The sequence below is a fragment of the Dermacentor albipictus genome, chromosome 1, assembly GCF_038994185.2.
Source record: "Dermacentor albipictus isolate Rhodes 1998 colony chromosome 1, USDA_Dalb.pri_finalv2, whole genome shotgun sequence".
Taxonomy (NCBI): Eukaryota; Metazoa; Arthropoda; class Arachnida; order Ixodida; family Ixodidae; genus Dermacentor; species Dermacentor albipictus.
Window position 1 is genome coordinate 95,571,195 of NC_091821.1, and position 27,784 is coordinate 95,598,978.

A 27,784-nucleotide genomic window follows, 5' to 3' on the forward strand; every position below is an offset into this window, starting at 1 on the left:
GTGAACACTGTTGGTGCGCAGCTAACCAGCCATCCTGGTGCAGCCGAGATATTGTGGATTACATCAAGCGTTTGAAATAATGTGTGTTCAAAGCAGGCTCCTCCTTTCAGAGGCTCAAAGAAAATGACGCAGAAGAGCTTAAAGTTGTTGAACGTTGTATCAAATCATTGAAATGATGATGCATGCGTTTGCTTCCGTTGTTCAAATTTCGCGGTAGCGCTAATATCTCGACTAGTCTGGATTGACTGCGCCGCCTATAGTCAGGCTATCACATGATGAGCAGCATTTTATTTACCCTGCACTTAACCTTTAAAATACAATTCAAAACACTGCTTTATTATATAAAAATATTTATTCCCAGTATTTTATTTCAGCGTAAATAATTTATTGCGCATAAACACTCGTTTAGTTTTTTTTTGTGCCACACAGATGGCGCTAACTGTCAAGAACTTCAGAGGCGTGGGTTTGCGAGCGTTGCAATCATCCAGGGTGAGCCGGTAGCTTTCGAGAGCAAAAGTGGTAGAGAAAAGTGATGAAAATTAGGCCCGGCCCGTAGAGCTTTTGTGAATCGTAGCATGCTCACGGCGTGTGCTCCCACAAAAGTGACCGTTAGCCGTCGTTTCTCCTTCTCGGGACCAGTGTTATGACGAGGCTCAACGCCGCACACCGCCGAGGTACGAAGACGTCATAGCCCTCTCTCTTCCCCAAGCCACCAGTGCGACGAACCTACGTGCTGCGCGAACCAATGTTCAAAGCCTTTGTAGGCGCCGCAAGGACGCTCCTAATACACGTCAGTCTTGTGTGTCACAGCTCGCACGATTGTTGAAGTACTCAGGCGATGCGTGCGACCACTTAGGGGTCTCCAAGTTCACTGTGCTTCAACGCCTTCACGCCAGCATGACCAAAGCTGCGATGACCAAAAATTCGGGATGGCGATAAAGTCTTTCGCTTTCTGCATCGTCGTCTGGCTTCTAGGGTGAGTCTTGTGTTCTTCATTGTTTCTTCTACTTGGACCGGCTTGACAGCTCTCTCTAGTTTACATAATCTGTTGTCGGGATTTTGAAGTTCTGTGCCTACACTTCTGTGTAAATAGCTCCTGCTTACTAAATCGCTCCGGCCATTTAAAGCGTGTGCGCAGCCCATCGAATTTCGTTTCCGCAGTGTGTTTACAACTACATTTTGAGAGCGCATCCTTACAATGTGTCAAAGTGCGTTTGCCGTAGACAACAATCACACGTAAGAACACTAATTAATGTTTACAGAACATTGCAGCAAGGTTACAGTGACCAACTCGCTGTGTGTTGATAGAACTTGCCTTATCAATCAAAAAGACACGTATCATTAATGGCACTGCATCTCAAGAAATGCAGTTCATTTCTAGCCTCACTCAATTTCGTCAATCCGTGGAATCATAATCATAGGATGTTTGCTAAACTATAGTAACGTATGACGAAAGGCGTCCTTCAATTCTGTCCTGATTTCGGTATTACTCGCCTGCCCGCACACTTTTCAGAGCATAGTCATTCTTGTATTGCCGAGCTGTTCCGATATATGTTAGCAAGAAATAAATAATCTTTCTGCTTGTGGGGCATGGGTAGAGCATCATATCTTAAGCAACGAAATAATGATCAAACCAGAGACTGACGGGCACATACACAGTAATGCAGCCGCCTCCTTCATGCCGTATGGCTGCATAGCTGTATGGTACTGTTTGCGAAAATTCTTTTGAATGTTTTAGAGTGCGTTTTGTCGCGTTAAGGTTTTGGTTGAAAGCACACGCAGCGACTTCCTCTCATTTCTTCTGGTCGAACCTGTCATGACGTGTAATTTAGCTGCCGGGTCAGCACTCGTTTTCGCCTTGAGCTAAAGGTTGTGAGCGACGCATATACATCATGACCAGCGTTGATATTGCGTACAATGCTGTCTGCATGCAGCGTCAAGCGTGCATACAATTAGTTGCGACCGCTGGCATTTCAACTTACGGGCAGCAAACTTTGTTCTGCTTCGGAACGCCAGCCGCCAGGTTCTTTCGAAGGCGCGCAGCGTAGCGTTAACGCGGCGTTGTATCACGAAATATTCACGAAACTTGGTACGGGCGCGAAAGTTTTCAGTGGGTGTCGTAATATGGAAAAGGCATCGCTTGCACGGAAAATAGGCGCAAGCATGGCGTTGGTAAATTTCCTTCTTTTGTTTCATGCGAGCGCTGTTTTCCACATTTCGTCGTAGTGGTTCATCAACGGGCGTTACTTTCCGCCAGGATACGCTCTACTTTGCTATTCATGGTTATCACGCAGGGTTAAAAATTTCGTGGCCGGCCAAAGCTATCCTTGTTTTACCGTAACTACTTACTACCCCTGATCACTGCGGTATATAAACAGCCCGACAGCAGCTCGCAAATCCCGTCAAAAAACTGTTTTAAAAATGGTTTCAGCTTTCGCGATAGTTTATAAATTTCCGACGAGTTTAGCACAATCTCAATGGGCACGGAGGAAATTGATGTCCTCGCCATCCGTTAGTTTTACCACCGATCCATTGGCCGAATAATACGTATGTATGTTGTGCATCATGGGAAACACGCAGGCCTATTTGGACTAAGCATTAAACTTTGTTATTGTCGATCGCTTATGCAAACATACTCTGCAGATGAGGACAGCCAGCGCTTCAGGGAGATGAATTACCAGGACGATATTGTGCTCATAGTTAGTGTTTACATTAATGCTTGCTGTGGGGGGGAGAAGGGCATGGCAAACTGTCTTCTTGATTCTTTAGAAATAACTCTTTTTCGTAGGTAAGCTCGTATGTGTTTTGTAATGATGTATATATTTTTCTTTTCGCGATTTTTATGCACGGTTACGTAGTGTCGAGCACGTTCCCGACTACATGCATTAAGAAAAATACTTTTTTCCATACGTCTTTTTAATCGTCATTTTGAGGCTCGACCGGCATTATCTCACATTTTCTGTCAGTGCAGCTTTGGCGGATGTACGATAACTGTCAGTTAGTGTAAGGCCAAGCATTCGGACTGTGACATGTTTCCCTTCCCCCCTGTTTCGTAAGAAGGGTGGAGGAGAAAACCTTTCGCGAACAGATATACATATTCGTAAAGCTTTCGGCTTATGAGTGTCCACCTTGGAAGATGTATAGAGCTTGTCGGAAAGCCGATGTGCGACTGTCGGAGCAAGCTCACCGCAGGCAACGCAGGAAGGCGGTACTTATAGTCTGGCCATGTGTTTTAATTCCTTGACTCGTTGCCGCCTCCTTGCGCTGCTGCATTCGCATTAGAGCATGTGACAGGGTTATATGGTCGATGAAATACTGTATTTTCGGTCGTCTGAGATGCGTCTTGCTTGGTGCGATTTGGTGAGGAACGCGCGCATGCACACGGGCCCAAAACGCCATCCACATGCCTTGACGTCGCAACGGTTCCATAGTGATGCAAATAGCTCTTACTTAATTTCCGCGGTTTAACTTTTGGCGTTTACTGCGAAAGATCTTTTCCTTGAAAACCGTCTGTCGGCGTGTGTGGCTCTAGCCATTTGGTTCGACTTTTCGCAGTGGTATTAAGAGAAGTAGTCGGGGCAGCTTCATCATCATCATAAAAACTTTATTGTGCAAACTGAGGAGTTGGGGCACGCAGGCTCCTGGGCCCCCGCATGACCCCACTGCACTCAAGCGTTTACGTTACTTCGGACCATAACGCTGGCAGCCCGATCAGTAGCCTGCTTTGTCACCGATTCCGAATCATTAGAAAAACAAGAATACTAAGATAGCATTCTAAAGAATACATCTTACCACATGTAGGAGCAACATGCCCCCTTCAGGTTCCTCAAAGGCCTCGTGCAAGGGGAACATCTTTTGCTGTGTGTGTGTGTGTGTGTGTGTGAAGGTTTAACTGGCGGCCGTAATTCGGATAACGATAGAGATACAGGCTGTTCTGTCGCATATGCGCACTTCAGCGTTGGATAAAAATAAAGAACACGCCAGCAAAGCAAGGCTGGCGCGTTACAAATTGTGACGTAACCTTTTAGCGTTGCTAGATTCAGCGATGCCGCCGCATATTCATTTTGAGCGCGGCTTGCGCAGTGCGTTTCGGCAGCTGTCAAAACTGCAAATGTCCCAGCTGGCCGCATACGAACTGCTTCTGGCTCTGTCTTGAGGTTGGTACCTTGGTAGCAAAACTCAGAGCGATCAACTCTTCGTCGTTGCTATGGAAGGGTCGATTGGTCGATTCTGTGATGCCATTAGAAAGGAAGTCTAACTCACGTATTTAGAAATGCATCTTAACTTGAAGCTCATGCTTGACTTGATTTAAATGACACCTGTCGTGAACGCACTAAAAGAAACGCAATGAGCATCTTGAGCGCGTTCGCACCAGGCGTCATTTATATCAAGTTAAGCATGAGCTTCAAGTTAAGACACATTTCTGAATACGGAGGTAAGATTGCCTTAGCGCGCGCAAACCTTTTCGCACAATTCCGGCCTTTCATTATGCTGCCTTATGTGCGGCTTCGTTCACACATCGTTGACTTTCACGAGCTGCTGTTTCTGTCACTCAATTTCGCACGTTTTCTGCGCACCACTGTCAATGTTAGCCCGCATGCAATCGGGACAGCGTTGTTCTGGGCGAACAGCTATTGCGCAGTGCAACGATGCTCGTATCTGCGAGCGCTTCGGTGTTGGCTGTCGGAGTTTGTGTAGAGGCAAACACGTTTGCAAGTACGCCACGTGCTTGCATCATAATTTCTAATTTATTTCAATGCCGTTCGCACATACACCGAAGGCGAGGACTTTCAAAATCACTGAACTTCAACGCATTCTTGTTGTGATCTGCATCACCACCGACACTACAGCGACGCGTGACGACCCAAGGCTGCCGGACGGATTGTGCAGGCCGTTGTGGAGTGAGCACGTGTGGACATGCTCACATGCAAGTCTTCTCTGTTGCTGGGTCGTAATAGCTTTATCCTAATATCTTCTGTTGCGACATTGTTCGCTGCCATTTTCAGGTGTTCGAAATAATATTGCTGATAAAAACGGGTTTACCGAATAAAAGAACGAAATAATAAACGACTGCCGAAATATTATTGAATTTCAGAATTATGGCTCGAAAATGCATCGTAAATTACAAAATTATGATGAATTACAATTCAGGAATACGAGAAATCAAATGTTGTGCGTTTCGTGCAAGGTTTGCTGGTAGCTTCTGGGATCCAGACTAATGAGTCACGTGAGAGCTTGTTCAGTTAGTTGGTACATAGTCATTTCGGCCGAAAACAGCGAAAGCGGACGGTACAAGAGTGGTTTCATGTCCCGTTCACGTTTCACCTGCCCGCAGTACACCCGCCGTGGTTACTCAGTGGCTATGGTGTTAGGCTGCTGAGCACGAGGTCGCGGGATCGAATCCCGGCCACGGCGGCCGCATTTCGATGGGAGATAAATGTGAAAACACTCGTGTACTTATATTTAGGTGCGCGTTAAAGAACCCCAGGCGGTAGAAATTTCCGAAGTCCTCCACTACGGCGTGCCTCATAATCAGAAAATGGTTTTGGCACGTAAAGCCCCGTAATTGTTTTTTTTTTTTTTGCCCGCAGTACACGCCAGCTAACTCCGCGTGGTCAAAATTAATCCGTAGCCTGCTTCTACCGTGTTTCTCGTAACCACGTTGGGACGTAAAGCCCCATATTTATTTTTTTTTTCACATTGAAACGTTTATTATGTTGGGCGGAAAATTCGTAAATATGGGAGATGGGTTGTTTTCACATGCTACAATGACAAAACGCACTCTATAGCTCTTTTTCCGTTGTTGTAGCTTGAAAGGACAGATGTAACGTACAGAGCGCGAGATGCAAGCGCGTGCCGTATTCACGTCGCTTTATGTCACAGGTAGGTGGTGGCATCATTTCGCGTGGCTGCTGCCGAATGCAGTGCAGATAACCGGCGCCCAGAGAGGGCACTTGAAGCACTCTCGAGCCGCGAGATGCCGCGGACAATCCGCGGACGCTGATTCCGCGCTCTGGATTGTTCGCTCCGGGGACGCGTTGCCATAGCGGAAGGGAAATATCTCTCCTCCTGCGCCCTTGAGACCCCTGAAGAGTGCAAAGGGCGGGTGTGTGCATTCCGACCTTGTGTGCGCATTTCCTGGCCCGCGCGTCTCACCTGGGGCGCTTGCGAACGCAGCTGGCGCAATCAATGCGCGATGGGAACAGCTGGTGCAAGCGCGTGTCCTATGTGCGTGCGTACTACGATCACGCGGGACGAGTGCGCCCAAGTGCCGCTGCCTGATCGCGTTGAGTCAACGGTTGCGCCCTTTCCCGCTGGAAACTCGCTGAGGAGGGACCGCCGGGGGGCAGCGGGCACGCGGAAACCGCTTGCCCAAAATACAGGCTGTGGCAGACGCTTGCTGTGCGCAACTTGCCTCCGTCGGCGCACGCCTTAACTAGCTTGCTGCTCTGGGAAAGTGGCCATTGTTCATGTCCGTCGCGAGCGCTTTGCTTGCCACCCAAAAGAAATACCAAGAGCTGGAAAGGATAGACCTCCGAAAGAGAAATGAGACGAGAGAGAGAGAGAGAGGGGAAAAGACGTTCCCTTCTGAGTTTTTTCCGTCTCGAGTATTGCTTGTGATGAAAAGCTCCGCTTGCTCTTTATATATTTTTTTCGTTCGGGACCGTGTATTATTATTATTATTATTATTATTATTATTATTATTATTATTATTATTATTATTATTATTATTATTATTATTCGAGAGTTCCTTATTGTGCAATAAGGTTACAAACAATGGGGATTATACATACATACAGGGAGGTCCCATAGTCAACAGACTACAGGGGACCTCCCATAAGAAATGCGTAGGATACATAAATACAAAGCAGCTACGTGCAAACACACAAGACACCGTATTAAATTCGTCGCTAGCTAACGCTGTAAAATATTTAATGATACAAAGCAATTATTAATATAATGGTAATGATGAAATTATACTTGCTGCAAAAAATTTACGGAGGTTTGATTTGGATGTGTAAAAATGAGAGAGCATCTTAATATGACACGGTTATGAGTTCTAAAGTAGTGTGGCTGAAAAATTAGTAGTAAATTTGCCATAATTAGTTCTAGGTTTTGGTAATAAATAGCTGTTGGTATAAGCGAAATGGGTAGACGTGGAGTGTGGATACTGGCTGTTAGTAATTATAGGGAATGGGAGCTTTCTGTTAACAGATTTATGAACAAGTATTCTAAGTGAGTATTTATTTCGTTTCTGTAGCGATTAAATACCATTAGAGCTGAGCAATGGAGATGCTTCCGATGTGTAACTGCTACGTGTATGATGCGAATTTCTTGATTTTGGGTATGCTCTAGAGGGGATAAATGTGTGGGATACGTGTTCCCCCATGATGATATGCAACAATTAATGTGTGTGTGTGAATGAATGTATAGTAGAGGGAGATGGGTGTTTTCACATTAAATAAATTGTGAACTTTAATTAATATTCTAATCCCATATGCTGCCTTCTTTGTTAAGGATAAAACATGTGCATCAAATTTAAGGTAAGCAAAGGTTAGCGATGAAGACACTGAGATAAGCTTTTGTTTAGCTGAGAAAATGAAGTTAGATTTTGCAGTATTAATGTGTAGTCTGTTTAGTCAGCACCAGGTTACAATGTCAGCCGTGTCGTGGTTTTGCTTGCACATTAATGAATCAAGACTTGTCTGAGGTGGAGATAGTAGTGTCGTCAGCATAAAGGATACAGTAGAGCACTTTAGGTACTGTGAGAGGTCATTAATGTTTATTAAAAACAAGAGAAGTCCTAATATAGATCCTTGTAGTACACCAATGTTAGTTGTTTTAGGGTCTGAGTAAGTGCTGGATGTTGATCCAGTATATTCTCTATCTCTCAAATAGTTACGTAATAATCACAGTACCCGGCCAGTTATACCAATAGTCTAATTTAGCAAAAAGTATGTTATGAACAATGAATCGAACGCTTTAGAAAAGTCAATAAATAGTGCGCCAGCTAAATTTCTGGTTTCAATTGCCTGCCGAATCTTGTCTATTAGAAATATTAATGCTAAATCAGTTGAGTATCGCTCCCTAAACCCAAATTGGTTTGGTGATAGGATACGAAATTTTGATAAATAACTTGATAAGCGTATTATTATTAGTTTTTCTACTCTTTTACTAAAGAACGAAAGTATAGCAATATGGCGGTAGTTAGATGTTAGACGCTTACCTCCCTTCTTGAAAACCAGGCTGCGCAGCTCAGTCTGCGAGGAAAGCCTGGCTCTGCGCTCTTTCTTTCTCTAATTTTTTTCTCTCGTTTCGTTTCTTCAGTAGTTCACATTTCCCCGAGAGCACATACACGAAGGAACAAAGTAAGGTTGGCTCGAGTGGAGGAAGCAGGAAGTGCGAAGGTGGCAGCGCGCATTGCATGTTATAGAAGGGAGCACCTGGGACAGGAACTGAACGCTTGGTCGCAGTTGCGAAGTCAGAGCTGGATTATGGAAAGAAAAATCACACCCTGAAGGTTGAACTGGTACAGAGTGAAAGGGTTAATTCTGTCTGGAATTTTCTCTCGAGGTGTCCGCTCATCTTCACACCGTGTCTGCACGAAGTGCATGAAACAGATTGAAGTAGTGAGACTGAATAATAATAAGACATTTCTCGTGAATCCATGTAAGGGGTAGGACTAACGATCCAACCCCCCCCCCCCCCCCCCGTTTTTTTCCTTTGATTTTCCGTCGGCATGTCTATACATGTTCTGTAGGCGGATGCTTAAACTCAGTTTTAATTGCTATTTGCACATTCAAAACGTCAGTCTATTCGCACGCATATCGCGTACTAGCCCAAGCGAATGTTCTTTTGATGGCTCATCCGGGCGTAATATTCGATGGCGATCGATCGTCGAGCTCATTCTGCATGCTCCAAACACAACCGATAGCCAAGATACACGAAGCACCATTTCCTGCCGCAATAATTGTTGCTGTTTACCTAGCGGCTGAAGTAAGTAAAAACACTCGAAGCCGTTCCTTACAAGTTCACAGAAAAAAAGAAAAAAAAAGCTTCAGTTGCAGCTGCACGTTTTCAGAAAGGCGAATGGGTTCAGTAGTGCGTTGTTGAAGATTGTAACGACCTGTGATTCACGAAAGCTCGTGTAACGCTGTAGCAGCTGCGAGGTGTTTCTGCTGCTCTGAATGACGGTGTGGAAGAGGTGGAAGCGCGCACGCGTGCTCTCGTCCGGCCAGCAGTCGGCGAGCATTTGGGGGCGGGCCCCGCGAACGAAAGAAAACGCGACGTCGGTCACGTACTCCGCCGGCGCGACTGTTGTGTGTTACCGGCGGCACCGCCGCGCGAGCAAAGCGAAGATCGCCGGCAGTCCTGCGTGCACGTCTGCGCCCAAATCCTGCTCGGCGCCGTGCGCCCGCGGGTGGCTAAACGGGTGGCCGCAAGAGGAAACGTGCTCTAGTTTTCTTCGTGGCGGCCCGCTTATAAGCTCGTCGTGGCGGCCGTTCGCTCGCAGCATGGATATTGTTTGGTCCCGTGTCTTGAAGGTACGCGCCGTCCGTTGTGCCCTAGATGTACCGTATGCGCTCTCCGCCTACGGCTGCCGAGTCTGATCGTGAATGGGAGGGGGTGATATAGCGGGGGGTTCCTTCCCCCGGATAAGCTTCTGCCGGTTACGGAGCGTGCGGGGGGGGGGGGGGCATCTCTCCTCGTTGAATAGTCTTTCCGACAGTGGCTCATCATTTACCCGACCATTTGCTTCCAGGCGAGATCTGCAACAGCGGAGCGGTATCGACTGTAGGCAGGTGCGACATATTCCAAGCAAGTTTCTTCTTGCTCGAAAAACCACATAAAACGTGCGAAGGGCTTCGCAGTGGTTATAAACGTGTTTGAGCATCTTGAGCTGTACGAGTCATATGGAGCGCGCATTTCCACTCTTGCATTTTCGTCTACCTTGCAGTTTCTTGAATGCGAACACTCGCGCGACGTGTTAAACGCTGCAGTTTGTACACCACGCTCAGTGACGACAGCGTATTCCTGCTGAGCTTACTGTCGAAACGGGAACACCAACTTGCATAACGCCCATTATTAGTGTGATAGAAATCCCCGCTGGCTGCGAGAACGCAAACACCAGGTCCGGTGGTCAGCAAACGTCTGGTGCCGTCGTTCTTTAAGGCCGTATGAAGAACCAGCGCTGGCCAGGAGGCGCTACAAGCTTCAGTGTGTAACTAAAGTGTGCTGACACGTCCAGTAGGGAGTCCAAGGTGATGGCACGACATGTTAAACGATAACAGACGCACGGCTGTGTCAATGTTTGCTTAGCCTGATGCGCCCAGCTATGCGCGTTGCTCCGAGCGCATGCGTTGCTACGTCCTAGCTCGTCGGTTTCCTGTCATGGGAGGAACCGTGAAAAGTGTGTCTCGAGGTGATCGGCGAATTTACTGACACGAAATCGCAGTATGTGCTACTCAAAACTGTGTTCACCGCTCGCTAGGCTGTGTGTTACGGCGCTGCTATTGGCAGGCGAAGCTCCAGCGCTGGTTACCCATGGCGGGTGATTTCGGTTGCAGGCCGCATTCCGGGAAAAGAGGCGAGGGGGTTAAATTGCATCAAGCCCGTCTGCTGAGATTTCGTTGACGAATCACGTATAGTGTTCGAGGCTAGTCAGGAGGCCGCACATTGCACTTTCCCGCACAGCGCATGCCGTTAGCGGCGAGATTTGAAAAAACCACCAACCGGTCGGTCTACCAACGGCAGGTTGAAAAAGTAGGCGCACAAGTGCCCTGAACCCGATGCAAACTACTCTGGCGGATTCTACTCGCAATGAGCCTTCTTATCGCACGATCATAGATAACAGAGGATGTCGCAGCGGAATTGCATCATGCGGATAGCTCGCAGCGTTAGTAGTGCACAGCAGAAACAATCAGCGTCAAGCTCGAATCAGAGTTCATGAACTCATTGTCTGTCTACGTTGCGACGTTTGTTATCACTGGCGTTATTCGTTGACTGATTACGTCGAAGTGTCGAGTAGGCAGCCTCGCGTAACCACACTGTCTCAAGTTCGTTGACCGCTGGCGTAAAGCCTCTTTCTCTGGCGTGAAATTGGAGGTGTGGTTTATCGCTTGGGCGAAACACCCTATTCCCTTTCACGTGGCATCTCCCAAACGGTTTTCTTGCATGGGGAGAGTCTTCGGATGTCATGTTGTCTGGGGCGACTTATATAGCTTAACTCATATTCGCACAATAAACGCTCTAAAATAAAATTGTTGTAATTTAACTTTTTTTGCTGTCAGATAGTATTCAAATAGTGGAGTGGAACACTCTGCGACTCCCAGGCGCTCGCCGACGTGGTCGCGCGAGCGGCTTCGCAACTGAAAATTCGGCATGTGAGCGGTGCAGATGGGAACATACGAGCCGTATGCGGTTGTACTGCTAATTGGAACCAGTATTATTATAAATCGCCGTGGCATTTAAGTACATTTTGTCTCGTGTCAATTGTCCTGAGCTACACCTGATCCGGGGGGGGGGGGGACCTACTGCTGCTTAATGAATATCTGTGTTGGTGACCTTCTTAACGTGGGAGGAATATTGCAAGCACGGGGTCATTGTGTTTATGGCGCTGCCTGTATGCTTACGCCCTCTATATGGGAATAAGAGAAAGTTTATCTGGTCCCCAGTTGCGATTTCTCTAGTTAAATACACGTGAGATGCAGGAAAACGAAAATTCTGGACAAATTTGAAAGATATTGTTTGCGTTCTAAAATATGAAAAAATGTAATCACTGATCGCGACAATTGTTTTCATGGGGGCAAGGGGACTGCTTTCGGGGATCGTCTTTGACAATCACCGTATATTGTCGGTACTAAGATAAGCCCGCGTGGAACTCCCGACATCCTTCAGGCTCGAACTGCGTGCACCCCTGCACGGCCACGTAAGTTTTTGACATTTCCACTTAGTCGCTCCGCTACCGTGTTCTTGGAGGCAGCGCTGCACCATTCAAAGTGCGGCTGGGTTATTCAGCTGAAGTCACCACCACAGTATGTCTCGAGGCACTGGAACATTTTAGAGCATGCAAGTTTTTGAAATTCTGATGGCGTTAATTTGTCGAACGCCAGTTCCGGAAGCGAGAGGGTTTGAGCTCGATTCCGATTAGTGCACCTTTGTTGTTTGTTAATGACAGCACTTACCGTTATAGCGGTAATTAACGTTCTCGATTACATGTGTACGCAAGCATTACTGTCGCCTGTAAAACGAACAGAATTACAGAAGTGGACGTCTCCCTACAAGGCTTCTTATTGCGGAGAAGCAAGCTTTCGCTGAAATCTTTTTGAACGTCACCTTAGAACACACAGGCGGACACATATGGGGTGCGTTTATCGACTAGTACGCGATGAGTCGCTCCCGCTGTATGCGCGATGGGCCGTCGCCGCTTGTTGTTGCGACCAGCCGCGATTTCGCATGCCTGCTTGCATGCAGTGGCCACTTTACCTGAAAGTCGCGTTGGACCTGCTGGTGCGTGGTTTGACAACAAGCGAACAACGATAATGAGCGGCTGGTCTCTGAAATTCTGAGCGAGGTCACGCCGCGGACGCGCCACTGGCCCACTATATCGGCTTCACCGCTTTAGTTGCCGCCTTTTTCTGGTTGCTTCGTGCCTGGTATCTTGATTGTAAGCACGCGCCGTGCGGCCGACCTCCGTATCCAAAGCGTTGCTCGACTAGATATCACACTTCGACTCACGAAAGTAATGGCAGCATGTGCTGTTAGGCTAATCGGTTTGAGATAGCGCTGTTTTCCAGCGCAAAAACGGGGCAACCTAGTAGACAATACATGACAGCGCTACATCTCAGTTGTACTGGCCACTGGGCTGCGGTGACATTCCAAGGCGAATTCTGAGCGAAAGTTTTGTAACCATGGCTCTTTCGAAGTATGTACTCGGATGCAGTGGAGCAAAGTGCTTTGCTCTGTTCGGTGGAGCATGAGATGAAGCTTCGAGTCGATGCCCGTTCTGAATACGGGGGTGACTCGCGTTGTTCCGCGGCCTCAAATAACCGCGAGGCGCACGACCTTGCGAGAGGCAGTCGCGCTCGGACAACCACGTCAGAGGCTGGCGACCAACCCGCCGCCGCCTAGTTACCGACGGAATTCATGCGTACAGACTATTTTTTCCCAAACAGATAGGCGACTCTCCTATTGCTATAGTCTGGCCCGGTGTTGTTTGTGTGAAGCAGGTTGCACTTGTGTAAGGGCCTCGTGTGATTGACGTGCGTCCGGAGGAACTTGGCCGCGCGTGTGTGCAAGCTGCACCTGTCTTTTTCTCTTTTCTTTTATCTGTTCACCACCTCCTTTCCCCTTGAAGCGAATTCGTGGCTGCGAATTTTGTGTCTCCATTTTGCGCAACGTGCCGCTGACATTCCAGCTGAAAACTATTTCTTTATATCAGTTCCGTGTGTCGCTGAGTCAGCAATACGCAACCCGCATAGAAATGCGACCAGCCATGCGCGTGCGTACCTCGTTACTATTTCAGTCCACTGTCGTGCTATGTCACTGCAGGGATTGTCTGGTGCTGCGTCTCGCGTATTTTGCGTTTACCGTTGCGCTCAGCGTGACCTGCAATGACCAGGAAGGGCGTTGCGTTTTAGGACTGCTGCGTAGCTCTCGGCACCATCAAGCACATAGAGAACTGGCAGGAAGCGACAGGCAGGAGTCCGTTGCAGAAGTGCCATCACCTAAGCTTGTCAGCAACATTTGCCACTTTTTTCCTCCCTTGCCTTGGTCGCTGCGCAGAGACCACAGTCGTGTGATTGCGCTCATGGAGCGCAACTCTTCTTTATTTAGTTTTTTTTTTTCAGTTTACCTCATGCTCATGAGGGCAAAACAGTATCAAAGATTTTGTTAACGCTGATGTAAATAAGCATTGGTTGCAAATAATTTCTCTCTACCCCCCCCCCCCTTTCTGCTGCGTGCGTTGAGAGGGGGAGGGGGCGTCGAAATGGCGCGCCGAGAGGTTAACGGTCTTGCCTTTCGCGAAAAACACGAAAGACTTGTCATAACATCGCCAGCTTCAAAAGTATGCCTTAAAGACGTCGGTTGCGAGGAGCTTTGTAGTCGCAGCACCCTTTCCGGCCCGTGCGTTGCATTCCTTGCGATGCATGTCTTTTATTTTCCGACCCAGCGTTCCAGCCGACTTCGTTTTTCCCACCCGCGCTCGAGACCTGCCTACTGCTTCAGTCGGTGGGGTGACGTGGCCTATGCGCGTGTGCGCATAGCCAGCCCGGCGAACAACTATCGCTGACCCCGGGACCCCGCTAACCCATTGCGCCCAGTTTCCATTGTCCCTCTTCCTTCGCTGTCTTCCCTTGTGCCAACGCGTCACTCCGCAGCTGTGCGCCATAAAATATGGCGGTGAGCGACCGCTCTCGGGGTGGGTATCAGGCACAGCATGTGAAAAACATGAGCTGGGCTGGTCGCCTCCCTTGTTTTGGCTGTTATGCGCTGCGGTATGAGGCACTCTCTCCTAGCGCTGCCCTTGCTGCATACGCGGGCACATTGACTCGTTCGCATCTGCGCACCCACCGTGCGTAAGAGGAAACATCCAATGGAGTTGCTTCATGTATATTTAAAAAAAAATGCAACATCTTGTTTTATACTAAAACTGATATTGTCTCTCAGTTTATACACTGTAGGTGTACAGCGCACAGTGTAGGTGAACAGTGTAGGGGATAGTCGGCTAACAAGTAACTCATGGGCAGGATGTGGAACCGTCATCTGAACTGAACCGCTTACTTTTGCAGAACTCGAACAGTGCTCGAACGGAAATGTGTGTCGCCACTTTGGAGCTGAACTTCAACCGGAGCAGAATGATGGATTGTCGTATAGGAATTACAGCTCAAGTGCGAAGAGAGGGAAAGAAAGCGCTTGCTGACCCGCAGCGGTAGCCCAGTGACATGGCGTTGCGCTGCTGAGCCTGAGGGTGCGGGTCCGAACCCCGGCCGTGGCGGCCACATTTCGATGCGGGCGGAATGCAAAAAGGGTCGTGTACCGTGTATTAGGTGCACGTTAAAGAAGCCCAGCTGGTCACAATTAATTCGGAGCCCCCAACTACTGCGTGCCGATCTAAAACTTCCATAGAAAATTTTTTGTCCCGCGCGATTTAGATTAGAGTTTCGCCTACCAAGAGAGAAAGAGAGATAATAAACTTTATTAGCTTCAGAATTAAAGTTTCTTGTCTGTCTGTGTCTGTATTAGCTTCAGAGGTGGAGTTCTGCAGAGCGCCTGCAGAGCGCTCATCAGTCCAGGACTCCTGCGGCCTTTGCTGTCTGGCTGGCACATTCAACCAACCAAATCTGGCCCTCCCGTTCCCATATCCATATCCGGTTCCCATTCCCATATCTGGGCTGGCATATCTTTGTATACAAAATTGGCCTGAAGATTCCCAGCAAGTGCTCTCGTGCCCTGGGGCCCAAATTATCTTGTGTTTTGACTTCCGCCACCGGCCTTGAAGATGCCGGCTGCGTTTGTGCCTGCCCTATTGTTGGTCCTGGCAGGCACTCTCAGAATCCTTGTTAATAACTAGCGAACAGCGAGACCTGTTGCCTTCGGCAACCGCTAGAGTGACAACGACCTCCTTGGCATGCAGGTCTCCAGCGTTGCACGGACCTTCTTTAGTTGGGAATAGATCGTCACCACGGTGTCCCTCCCATTTACGTACATACGTAGACTGCATACTACTACGTAGACTGTGTTCTTTTGTTGTGGTAGATCCTGGTTATGGCTCCTGGCTTTGTGTCTGCCCTGGCGACCGACGGGATGCGTGTGCCTAGGGTTGGTAACCACCTTGTACGTAGACCTGATCTTGTCCAGTATGTCTACCGTGTGTTTGATCTCGTATGCTGTCTTGGTGGCCTAGTCTCCGGAGCAGGGCTCCTCCTGTCGTTCGCTGCAATCTTGTCTTTTGGGAAGCGAGCTGCACTGCCTGGCATTCATCATAGGTATTTGTTGTGCTGAGATCTAGTAGCTTTATGGTTGCCGTTCTTCTTGGCATACTCAACGCTGTCTTATAGGCCTTCGTGTGAATTACCTCGGCTTGTTCACCTTCCCTTTGGTTTAGGTGCTGGCAGATGTAGGGCCCAGGGTAGCGTATCCCACCACCGTCAACCAGTTGTTGAGACTCAGGCTAGCATGGACCATCACTGTCATACAGTTGTTGCGACTCTGCGTCCAAGCGGCCGTTATGGTTCCGTGGCTGATGATTTGCCAGGTGCTGGGTGATCGAGGGGTCCGGGTTGATGTCCAAGAAATGAAAGAAAGGGTTTAGTTACAAATTTATGTGATGAAACTTTAAATGTACTAGCTTCAGTACGAGTACTGGTGCAACCATGAGTAGGAGCACACGTATGAGTTGGAGCACACTCCCACAGCACTCAAGATCCAGTTATTATGTGCTTATTTTTCCCCTTTCTCTTGTCGGGCAAGTCCACTGTTCTTCTCGGCCAACCACAATCGTTAAACATTTTGCAAAATTCTGCCCGTGATGTCGCATCGTCCCGCTGGGCTCTGCCTCCAGTGTTGCATGTTCGCCCCCACATATGAGGCAATGACGTGGCAAGCTTGGAACATGATGTTGAAGTCGTTCCCATGAAAGTCCTCGACATTGGCCCCTTTGGTCAATTAGTGGGCCATTCCTGACGGTTTGTTTGTCAGGGTCAGGCTCTGATAGAGTGGTACTCAGGGTAGCTGTTGCTTCCAAAAAAAAAAAAAAGATGGTCGCTTCGACGTGAGCGCCTTTGTTCATGTGTCACCGTCTATATTGGGTCCAGTCTGGTCCAGGTGGTCACTCGTCTCACCTGTCAGCTTTGATTACACTGATTTAGTAGCCAGCTCTCTGGTCCATTAATTGTCAAGAAGGGATGCCGGGTAAACAATACTAAAGGTCAATCGCAACAGCATCTCCGGCGGGGGACGAAGATCCTGATGCATAGGGGCCAGCAGCCACTGGGCAAAGGATCGGCGTTTCAGCTGCGGAATTTCCTTCCATTGAGATGGACCCTTTGTTTGCAGCATGTGGACTCCCTGGAGTGGTTCAGCAGGCCTCATCGTGCTGTTGTGCCATTTCTCCTTGGGCTGGACTGGTGAAGCTGCACTTGCAAAGCAGTCTCGCAACCTTTACGTTGCCTGTTTGATAACCAATCACTCTATTACAGTGCCAGACCCACAACACGACAAAGCAAGTGAGCACAAGGCCACCCTCCGCCGAGACCGACCAGGCTTAATAAAAGAAGAAATAAAACAAACTCTACTGCTTTCTTATCCTTTTTCGCACGCCCTCCCCCTAACTCTAAAAAAAGCCGTTTCCTAAAAGCCCCAAGAATTGATTACTAAAATCAACTAACCATCAACTATAATCACGCGATAATAACAAACATATGATAAAAAAATATACCTACAGAAAAATGACATGGAAACCAGTGTGGGCATGGCGCTTTGCTACACCAAGGGCAAGGACTCTGACCATCTGCATTCCCATTAAGTCTACCCCTCCTATAGCGAAACAGCTCCAAGACCACTGTCAATCAAGTCACACGATGTGAAGCCCAACTTTTCTTTTTATTTTCATAGAATTGAGATCCTCCCCTGGTAATGTGTCCTGCGTCTTCAAACTCTGCCTTTCCGAACGAACGATTTGCTATGTGGTGCGTGATTCACAAAGTCGCCACGGAAGAAGGAACAAAGGCAAATTTTTTAATCATGGAAGTTGTGACTATGATTGGAAATGGTCAAAGGGATAAATGTTGCATAATGGGTTGCTTGCTCGGTCAGTGCAGCCAGCCAGTACCAGCGCCTCTAATGCAAAACATACTGAGCTCTGCTGACCACTTCAACTCCTAACTAATTAATAGAGTAACATTCAAAACCCCGAGACAAAACTACACTTGATCTGCTTGCAAAAAAAAAAAAATGTTGCTTCTCCAATGCGCTAATGCAAAGAAAATTCTTACAATGGTAACTGATGCACACCCTACCTGTGAGTATCAAACTACCAAACTTGGGTCTGTGTCTGCAAACCTTTTAGCTCAATGTTTATTTACAAAATCAGTGTGACCACTAAATACCACCGTCGTAAAACCTGCTTCACTTTCATTCGTGTAACTGGCTCGTACAACAACACAAAGAAACTCTGAGCCTGACATGAAACTTTTGAATTTAAAAGGCAAAGTTCATAAACGAACAAGAAAAAGGCATCACATTCTATGTACAAACAAGAAACTGATGGGTGTGCCTAATTTATCAATTACTTCTTAATGTGCGTTCGATGGGGTTGCAGTCCAAAAGCCATTGTACTTCGCTGGGGACAACAAAGAGTGCCAGACATACACTGCCCTCTGCAGAAATCTGCCACTTTGTGTCCCTGCAGCTTGCTTTTTTGTCCCTGAAGGTGAGGCTATAAACGTGGGAAGACTAGCCATTCTCCATTTGTCCTCACTCTCGCGGCACATTCCATTTCAGTGACTGCTCGACTAGCCTGGTTTGTATGCCCTGAGAACAGCTCGATCAGTTACGTTCTGCCTGGTATATCACTCTTAACCAGATTGAACATTTCAGCCGCACCCTTGCTGACTGTCCTGTCGCAATCAGCCTTTGGCGCTGCTTTCATTTTCTTAACTGCCGCAATGAACCCTTTGCCATTCTGCACGATGGCCTGTTACCTTGTCTTATGCGCTGCAGTGTGGTATCTTAAGTTTTCGCTTCGCCGGATTCTTGGCTCTGTTTACCTCATGGCGCTACCTTAAAACACTTTTCATTGCCACGTGGTCATCTATAGTGCACTTGAAATCCCTGAGCGTAGGGTTCCTCTTCTGCTCAGCCATCATGGCATTCTGCTCTACTTCGTCTCTGCAAAGAACACCCTCTGAAATCGCCACTGGCTCTACTTCTGCGACGTCTGTGCTCTGTACGTTTGGCACTGTCAAAGAGCTGCTCTATTGCCAAGACGCAAGGATTGCATCCAGCTCCACACTGACCCCATTGGGGTTGCTGGAACAAGCCTTGTCCCCACAAGGAGTGCTCTCCGAGATGGCTGCTGACTTGGTTTTGGTGGACGCCTCAATGGTGCACTCTCCGAAGATCAAGCCTAGAGAAATCTCCAGTTCCCTGTACTGTCAAGCCAATTTATCCATGCTAGCACTGCAAGACCGTTGCTTAGCCAGGCCTTCTGCGACAGTACTGCTGTAATCTCGAATAGTCGCTTCCTTACTTTCTTGGCCTCCCCGCTAACTGGGCCTACCTTAGATGACTCTGGCATTTCGCCGATATACACAGGCATGAGGAACGCCTCAAGCGACATCTTAACCTTCGCATGGCTGCTGGAACCAGCCTCATCCTCGTAAGGAACGCTTTCCGGAATGGTCCCTGAACTCAATCTGGTCCCACAAGTTCCAGCTAGTAAGCAGAACGTTTTTGCAAATAGTTGAGCTTGATTAAGTGTAACTTGCACCCCAGGTAAAACTTAAAATATGCAGAGCAGTGTTTCGATCATTTTTAGTAGGTTGTATATGTAGCAGTGCTTACTTATTTACTAGCTGGCTCATAGTTACAGTAACTATATCTAGTTATATACGTAGCACTGTTCCACGTACTATTTGGAACACTGTTTCACATACATTTTTAGTAATTTTACCTGTATTGTTTTCCACAAAAACTTGTCTGGGCAGCATTGCAGTAAGGCAATAACTGCTTTATAAAGCAATGTTCTCATCCTATTATACTGAAAAATAATCTTGAAGTTGTCGGTTTAGGTATACAATGAATATATAAGAAATGTCAATGCTGACTTGTCTGATTTAAATGTCATGCGACCTGGTGCTCACCCCGATATTTTATTTGAATTGTACGATTACTTAGACCGTTGCCAAAATCAAAATGTTATTATTGCCGAGGACTTCAGCTTGCCTCATATTGACTGGTATTTAATGTCATGTGGCTCAATAGACACTAAAAGTTCTGAAGCCTTACTAGATATATTACTAGTGCATAACCTTACCTAAACTGCTTGCCTCCCTACAAGGATTACAGATTCAGTGACATCAATTCTCAATCTTGTGCTCTGCTAGCATCTCTGACTATAAAGCTGAAGTGAACGAAGGGATCTCTCACCACAAAATAGTGTACTAGACTTGCACACTTCCTACTTGATCACAGTTACGTAATGCATAGTATATCACTGTTAAAAATTATGATTCTGCTGACAACCTTCAAATTGTGCATTATTTGGAAGAAGCACTTGTACAGATTGATACTGACGATGATGTGAATTCTTTGTGGAACAAGTCAAGTCCTCAGGCCACTTTTGTATTAGAAAATTCATTCCAGGTAAAACCAATAAAGATTGACAGAATCCTTGGATAAATAGACATTAGAGAAAAAAATTGTGCCTTGACTTTCTTTCCGCACTTACTAGCAATAAATTAATCATAGAGCCATAATATATATTAAACCTTTAACGACTCAACATATCTGACACCACCAACCTCACGTTTTAACCACATATTTACATCTACTGAAGCGTTTAATAATTCCCTTTTTCCACGCACTATTAACGATTGTAACTCGATGCTGTCTCCAATTGTGCCTACTGCTGATTGACGTATGTTGCTTTTTTTTTCTTTTATCTGTTCAAATGCTTTTGTACACACCTTGCTTGGACCTTTGCAAGGTCCGCAGTATTGTATAAATAAAAAAAACTAATAAAAAGTTATTCATCTCAAATGTAAAATAATACTATACCGAAAATCTAAATATTATGACAAGACGATTGTTAGCGTAATGGCAAATGACTTATTAGCTTGATTAGCTTATTAGTATTAGCTTGTTTCCTGATTATTGCTTTAATAAATCTTCAGCCTGTGATGCTGTTGCTGACTATTGGCGTTTGGCACGAGCAATCAGTCACCTGTTGCTGCTGCAGAACACTAGAACATCACAGTCACTTACCTGAATGATTTTTTGGAACGAAACAATATGATTATGGCTAATCAGCATGGTTTTACACAGGGATACTCCACAACCATACAGTCACTGTCCATGAGCTCACTTCAGTGTTTGATGAGGACGGACAAGTCGATGCTGTCTTTTTAGGTTATTCTAAGGCATTCGACAGAGTCCTTCATTCAAAACTTATAATTAAAATGAAACTTCTTGGAACAACCCTACAGGTCATAAACTGGGTAAATTCATATCTGACTGGTCATAAGCAGCATGTAGAAATAAATGGATCATGCTCCCATTTTTGCGGGGTCACTTCTGGTCTACCTCAGGGATCGGTGCAGGGTCCAGTACTGTTTAATATTTACATTAATGACCTAGTTAAAATTGTGGAATCACCCGTTCGTGTCAAATAGTTTGCAGATGATTGTACTATTTTACCACCATTCGAACTGCCTCTGATCAGCTTTTTTCTGTAAGGAACATTGGATAGGTTGCAGAATGGTGCAATGAATGGGATATGGTTATTAACCATGACAAACAGTGCATATATGCATTACAAGTAAATTACAAAAAATAGAATACTTGTACAAAATGAAGGATAATAAGATTAGGAAAGTAGAAAGCTGCAAATACTTTGGGATAACCTTAACTTCATGTCTATCCTGGATGCCTCACAGAGACGATATAACCTCTGCAGCCCAGAAAAGGTTACGATTTCTAAGATTTAAATTAGAATTAAAATTTAAATGCACGTCTTCATTAACATTTAAACCCTATAAAAAGCCCCAGAACTGAATCAGTGGCTTCAAATCATCTCCGTTTCTGTCCGAGTGCTTCTCAAGCGTGTTATCACTTGTGAAAATTTTGTCGCGCTCTTAGACCTAGTATACCTGGAAGGGTATGCTGTAAGAGTCCACCTAGTGGACTGTCCATTTTGGCCACTGCTGATTGGATGCAGCTCTACAAGAGAGGAGGAGACGAGCAGCCCTAGCCAATCAGCAGCGGCCGAAACGGACAGTGCACTAGGTGGACTCTTACAGAATACCCCCTGTACAAACGAATCACACAATGTCCAATGTATTTCGTGTGTTCATATATCCGGCCCTTCTGTCAGATATTTTAGTCTGCACGTGTGTTAGGATTAAAGACTATAGTCATGGGGTGGTAGTAACGTGGTCAACCTTGATGACCTCATCACTGTTGCCCACTAGAACTCCTTAGAGTTGCTCCATGTAATTGGACCTTGGAGCAGCGCTAGTAGTGCTTTGCACTACTAGTAACTTTAGTTACTTGTTACTACTGTGTGTGCACGTGCGCAGTGCATCAAATGTCACGGCAGGCGTATGGCATGGCATTTTCTCCAGCTTCGATTAAACAATGTCTCTCTCTCTCTCTGAACTGATCGCATTGAAAGTTAATGTAATTATTTGTAGCTCTTTTGAGGAATTGCAGCTTCATAGCATAATTCCAGTGTCATTAGCCATACAAAGAAAAGAAAAGAAAGAAAACGAGGGAAAAGTTGTCAGTACTCTTTTCAATAATGACTCGCTTGAAGTCACATAGGCACACACAGTAGTTAAAATGTTGATTGTTTAACTTTGTTAGTGTATAGAGTAATATGATAGCATTTTTCTTGAGAATTAAACCAGTCAAAAGACGAAGGACAGAGGAGAGAGATGGCACACACCAGTCGTCGTGTGTGCCACGTCTCTCCTCTGTCCTTTGTCCTTTGACCGGTTTAGTTCCCAATCAAGATTATGTACCAACTGACCCAGATCGCTAGTCTTCTCCGATAGCTTTAACTTTGTATACTATTTTGGCCACCTCTTTATATATATATATATATATATATATATATATATATATATATATATATATATATATATAACCAAGCTGAAAATGCAAAGCCATGGCGGTGGGTCAGTGGATAGGGCGTTCTGCTGCTTAGCATGAGGTCGCGGGTTCGATGCCTGGCTGTGGCGGCCACATTTGTATTGAAGCTAAATGCAAAAACGCTCGCGCACTTAGATATAGGTGCGCCTTAAAGAACCCCGGGTAATAAAAATTCATTGAGACCTCGCCTCTACGGCGTCTCTCCGTTGCCTTGGGAACCCCGTACATCGAGCGATGAAAATGCAGGTTCAGCGTGTCTGTCACTGCTACAGTCTACAAATGTGGCAGGATTGCAATCTAGTCGTTAGTGGTGGCCAACCTTGACTATACCTCTCCAGGTCTAGAAGGCTTTTTGACCCGTGTATTTTCGCATGTTCTATTATTTCTTGGTTTTTCGAACAAAGGCGTCCCTTTCCATTCGCCCTTTTCACCTTGGAGCCATTGCTCCGCGTAAGAAGAGTGAAAGGGAGAGAGAAAGAGGAAAAAATGTGCTGAACTTCTCATGGTGTGCGGCAAGACGTGGATTCTCTGCCAAAGGAACATCGTAAACGAGGGCACGGTAAATCGATGATGCGCGGCGCGTATTGATGAGCGTATTGGCGACGGATCTGCGGCCGTGATGTGTATGCGTGGTGCAGGGTTCATATGCGCCGGTCGTCGCACGCCGACCTTGTACACGTCAGTGCACTGGCAGACGCCACATGTGCGCACCGCGTGGGCGCAGCTCTCTTTGTACATTTGCGCAGCAGTTGTTTGTGCGAAGTTGCTCTCAGCGCTTTCCTCTTGTCTTTTTCTTTTTTATTCTGCCGCGTCCTTGTTGACGCAATACGGGTACAGTTGACGCATAGCTGAACAAAAACAGTATCCGCTCGGCGTTTTTCACGTCGGACTCGAAAGAGTGCGAAAGAACGGGACAAGGCAAGAACACGGTCGACAAAGCTCTGCACATGATGGACACAAAAGGACAGATGGGGGAAAAGGAACCCGAAATGGAATGTATACGGAGTGACCATTTTTAAGCTTTACGGAATTTTTCAACATCGCCTGCTGCAGACAACATAATTTTAATCCTTGAACTGGATTATTCAGAGAGGCGGACATTACTTTCATGAGAAGCCCAAGCACATTCAACTAATTAAAGAAAACACTAATTATCTTCTTAATTACTTTACGGCACATATTGCAATCGACGAAGTGTGACCGGTGAGTTTGCAAGACGTATCCGCTTGAAATGAATTTCCAGAATGACACCTTTTTGGACATATGCGCCATCAAACTCGCCGTAGGAATGCATTGTTGTTCCACTTCCTTTTTTAACAAACGCTCTTTCATGCATTGAAGCGCAAAAGTAACTGGAACGCCCATGTGTTTCGTCCTACACTTTGGGAAATATCTCGAAACTGCTGGCATCCTGGAAATTCAATTCAAGTGGATAAGTCTTGCAAGCTCACCGGGTAAAATTCGTAAATTGTTGTATGTACTGTAAATTAATTCGGAAGGTATTTACTGAATTTTTTTTAATTAGTTGACTATGTGTTTCGATTAATCGATTCCGCCTCTACGAATAATCCAGCTGAAGGACAAGAATTATGCCATTTGTCACAGGCGAGTTTAGAAATTCCACAAAACTTAAAAATGATCACACCGTATACTGATGAGCAAAACGTGAAGGTGAATGCAGGAGCCGACGTTTCGACAAGTGGACTTGTCTTCTTCAAGGCGACGTACGCTTTCCTCGCCACAGTATATACAGGTGGGCTTTTTCTAAAGGGGAGAGGGTATGACGCGGGAGGGTGCGGAAACGAGGGAAGGTGTGTTAGCGTGTCGAATTGAGAGTAAAGGAACGCTGTGCACAAGGTCAAAGCGGCAGGGAAACGCCGCAAAATAAGTAAACTTTTGCATTCAGTCGTCTGTTTTGTCTTATTTGGCTGTTTTGTAATAAGGTGTTTGTTTTCTTTTCCCCAGCTTAAACTAACGTGGTCTAAAACACGGGACTCTCTTCAGAAGCGCTCTCACTTGTGCGCGCTTTGCCTCTGTAGCTTTCCCTTCGTAGCCACAAAAAGTTGTCCGCGAGTATAGCTTGCCTGCATTACCGCTCTTTTTCGCATCTGCCCAGTCTGTACACAGTGCACGTGTACTTCCGTGTCATTGCTATTGAAGTGCGATGATTCTGTCATTGCGCATTTTATTGCGATAGCAATTACGTGAACATTTCAAGCTAATTTCCACCGCCGGCGTTGGCGTCGCCGTGAGGTTCCATATAAAGTATCAAGTGCGATAAGATCGCGGCCGCGCCATATGTTGTAGGTGCGAGGGAAAGCATGCGAGGGTGAGTTGAGAAGGATGGTGGCTTGATGCGGCGGCGTCTTCTCATGCACGCAAGGGAAGAAGGCGGGGAGGGTACGCGCTGACTTTTCGCGCGCGGTAGGGGAGGGGTGGCAGGGTAGCGCGCGTCTCCGCTTTCTACCCCGACCGCGGCTCCACATAGCGCAGCTGAGCATGGCTGCGCGCATCTTGGAGGTAATCTGTGCTGGTTCGAAGGCTGGCTGACTCAAGAGAGCCGATGGCTGTGTGTATGCTGTTTTCGCGCGCCCGGTTCACATTGAAGTGAGAGGCAGCACGAAGGAGAATTCGCTCTCCGCTGCTGCCGCTCTTCATCACGCCACAGCGAGTGTACGTGGTCATCGAGTAACATGAGTTCATGTTCCTCTGTGCGTGCGTGACACCGTGCTTGTTAATTTAGTAAGCGAATGTTTACAGCACTTTGTACAGCTAATAAGTATACTAACCTTACTGTGCATAGCGGTCTAATAATTTGCTGTCGCGATCTATACTTCGCCTTTGGGACGAAGCTGCGACTTTTTTCAGCATAGCATCGCTAGATATAAGCAAAGGCTGTTTTTCCTACAAAGTGGGAGTGACGTTGTTCATTTCATCCCCGTTCATGCGGAATCTTGGTCATGTTACGTAGAATGCAATATTGCGAAAGGCAAGTATATTTCCTTAGTGGCATATATAGACTCTTCAACACTGCCGCACTATTCGCCCTCTTTGTGCGTACAGTCGTCGATGTATACATGTACTGGCTCCGCTGAAAGTAAACCTGAAAGAATATGTCCACCAATAATCAAGCACCATTGCTATATGGCTGATATCGTCATTTTGGAAGCCGTGCTTACTGTAGAAATGGTGTATTTTCTTTAAAAAAAATTACAATGATGCTCTTTTTTATGCGAAAGCGTCAAATGGCCCATTGAGCGAAAAAAGCCTCGCGTATGTTGTCTGTATCAGCAAAACGGCACCTAAGCTCCCATTGCCATTGGCTGCGGCGCCACGGCACGAGCGCGCCTCGACGGAGCAGAGCGGTCGAAAAGCAACACCTACTTTATTTCAACATCCCTGATGTTGAAACAAAGGTATTTGTAAAGGTATTTGTACTACCCCGTTAGCGCGCCAGGTGTTGCGTGAAGGCAGAAGGCATCGCCGCGAGGCCACGTCACCCTCGCTCTCGGAAGCATGTGTTATGCGTGCGTTCCTTGTCCGTGCACACCATCGCCTGCGTTCTAACTGCGCCAGGGTAAAGCCAAATCAAAACGCATCAAGTGTCTCAACGCGCTCGCTTGCCTGCGAGGAGTTCGTAACTTGAAGTACCGCTCAATGGCGTTCAGTTGGACATTAATGCTTTCGCATTCGCATTCGCAACTCATATCAAGTGCTTAGGTGTCCTTGGATTTTTTTTCTTCTCACGGAGACCATGAGAAAGATGAACGTATAGTCGGCTAGTATTTACGGGGTACCCTCCATTTGTGGACTGTAGCACTGTTGCTGACAGCAATTGGGTGATTTTGATTAGCTAAGTCTGGAGAGTTAAAGACCGTGTACTCTCCTCAGCGGAATGGCCGTATAGACCTTTTCATCGAGAACGCATGGGCGTCGCCATAATGCCCTCTGGGCTATGGCGACGCCCATAGCATTGCCGAAGCTGCCGTGCGTGCCTTTATACTCCCCCGTCACAATCCAGGGAAGAGGCTCGCGCTCTCTCCGATGAAAACGTTGATAGTGACCCTTTTCGCGGCGATCCCGTGGGCGTTGCCATGTTTGATCACGTGGTGACGCGTCCATTGCTTGCTTCAACTGCCTCCGTTGCCTCCGCGTTTACAATGGGTGTGTATGAGGCCGGTGTGGCTTAGCAAACCTCTGTTTCGGGAGATACCGGAGACGGTGACTGGGTGGACGACACGAAGCTTTGGCCACAGCTTCTGAGAACATGCAAGAGTGCTTTGGAAGCTGATTAAGCTATGTCCAGACGGCGAGAGCAGCGTATATGGTGCTTGTTTTAAAAGCGAGGCTAAATATGTATTCCAAGCTGTCTAAACTTTCTGCTCATGAATTGAATCAGGATTAATGTGTCTTGCTCTTCGTTCATTATTTCTCAAATATTTTGAAGCCGCGGCTTATCACATTTCTGACTTCCTCGGTGCGTTTACTATGTGATTATTTTCTGTCTAATCGCTCGCGGATGTGCTCACCTCCGGTATATTTGTTCTTGCTGCGCGCAAGGCCTGAAACGTAGCCGTTTTGTACATTGTAGTACCTTGCAGCAAAGGTATAGTATTAGCGCTAGTAACTCGCCTGCGCTTGTGGACCGTCGCGAAATCAGCTTCGACCATCCGTGCGGTATCGGTGTAGTCCGTCATTTATTGTGCGTATTTATTCAAGTGTGTGCCCATTCACTTATTTACACGTTGGCGATGGAGTAGGCGTAAGATTCCGTGCCATTTGGGGTAGATGTGTGTAGATACTGTGCGCGAAACGTACTATGACAGGAAGCGGCGCTACTTCCTTTGTCGTTGTTTAATGAGCGGTGCTCACTCTTGCCAACGTTCCGGGGCTGAAGCACTTTCTTTGA

The 27,784-nt window shown here is 46.7% G+C and overlaps 1 protein-coding gene across 2 annotated transcripts in view; it reads left to right on the forward strand.

Moving 5' to 3' along the window:
• Positions 1–439: 439 nt before the first annotated feature.
• The window catches only part of LOC135902639 (SUN domain-containing ossification factor), a 149,941-nt gene continuing 122,596 nt past the window's right edge, over positions 440–27,784 (forward strand). For both annotated transcript variants that reach the window (XM_065432838.2, XM_065432839.2), the window contains exon 1: positions 440–976. In XM_065432838.2, the coding sequence (XP_065288910.1) occupies positions 930–976 (47 nt within the window). In that variant the 5' untranslated portion in view covers positions 440–929. The remainder of the gene's footprint in view (positions 977–27,784) is intronic.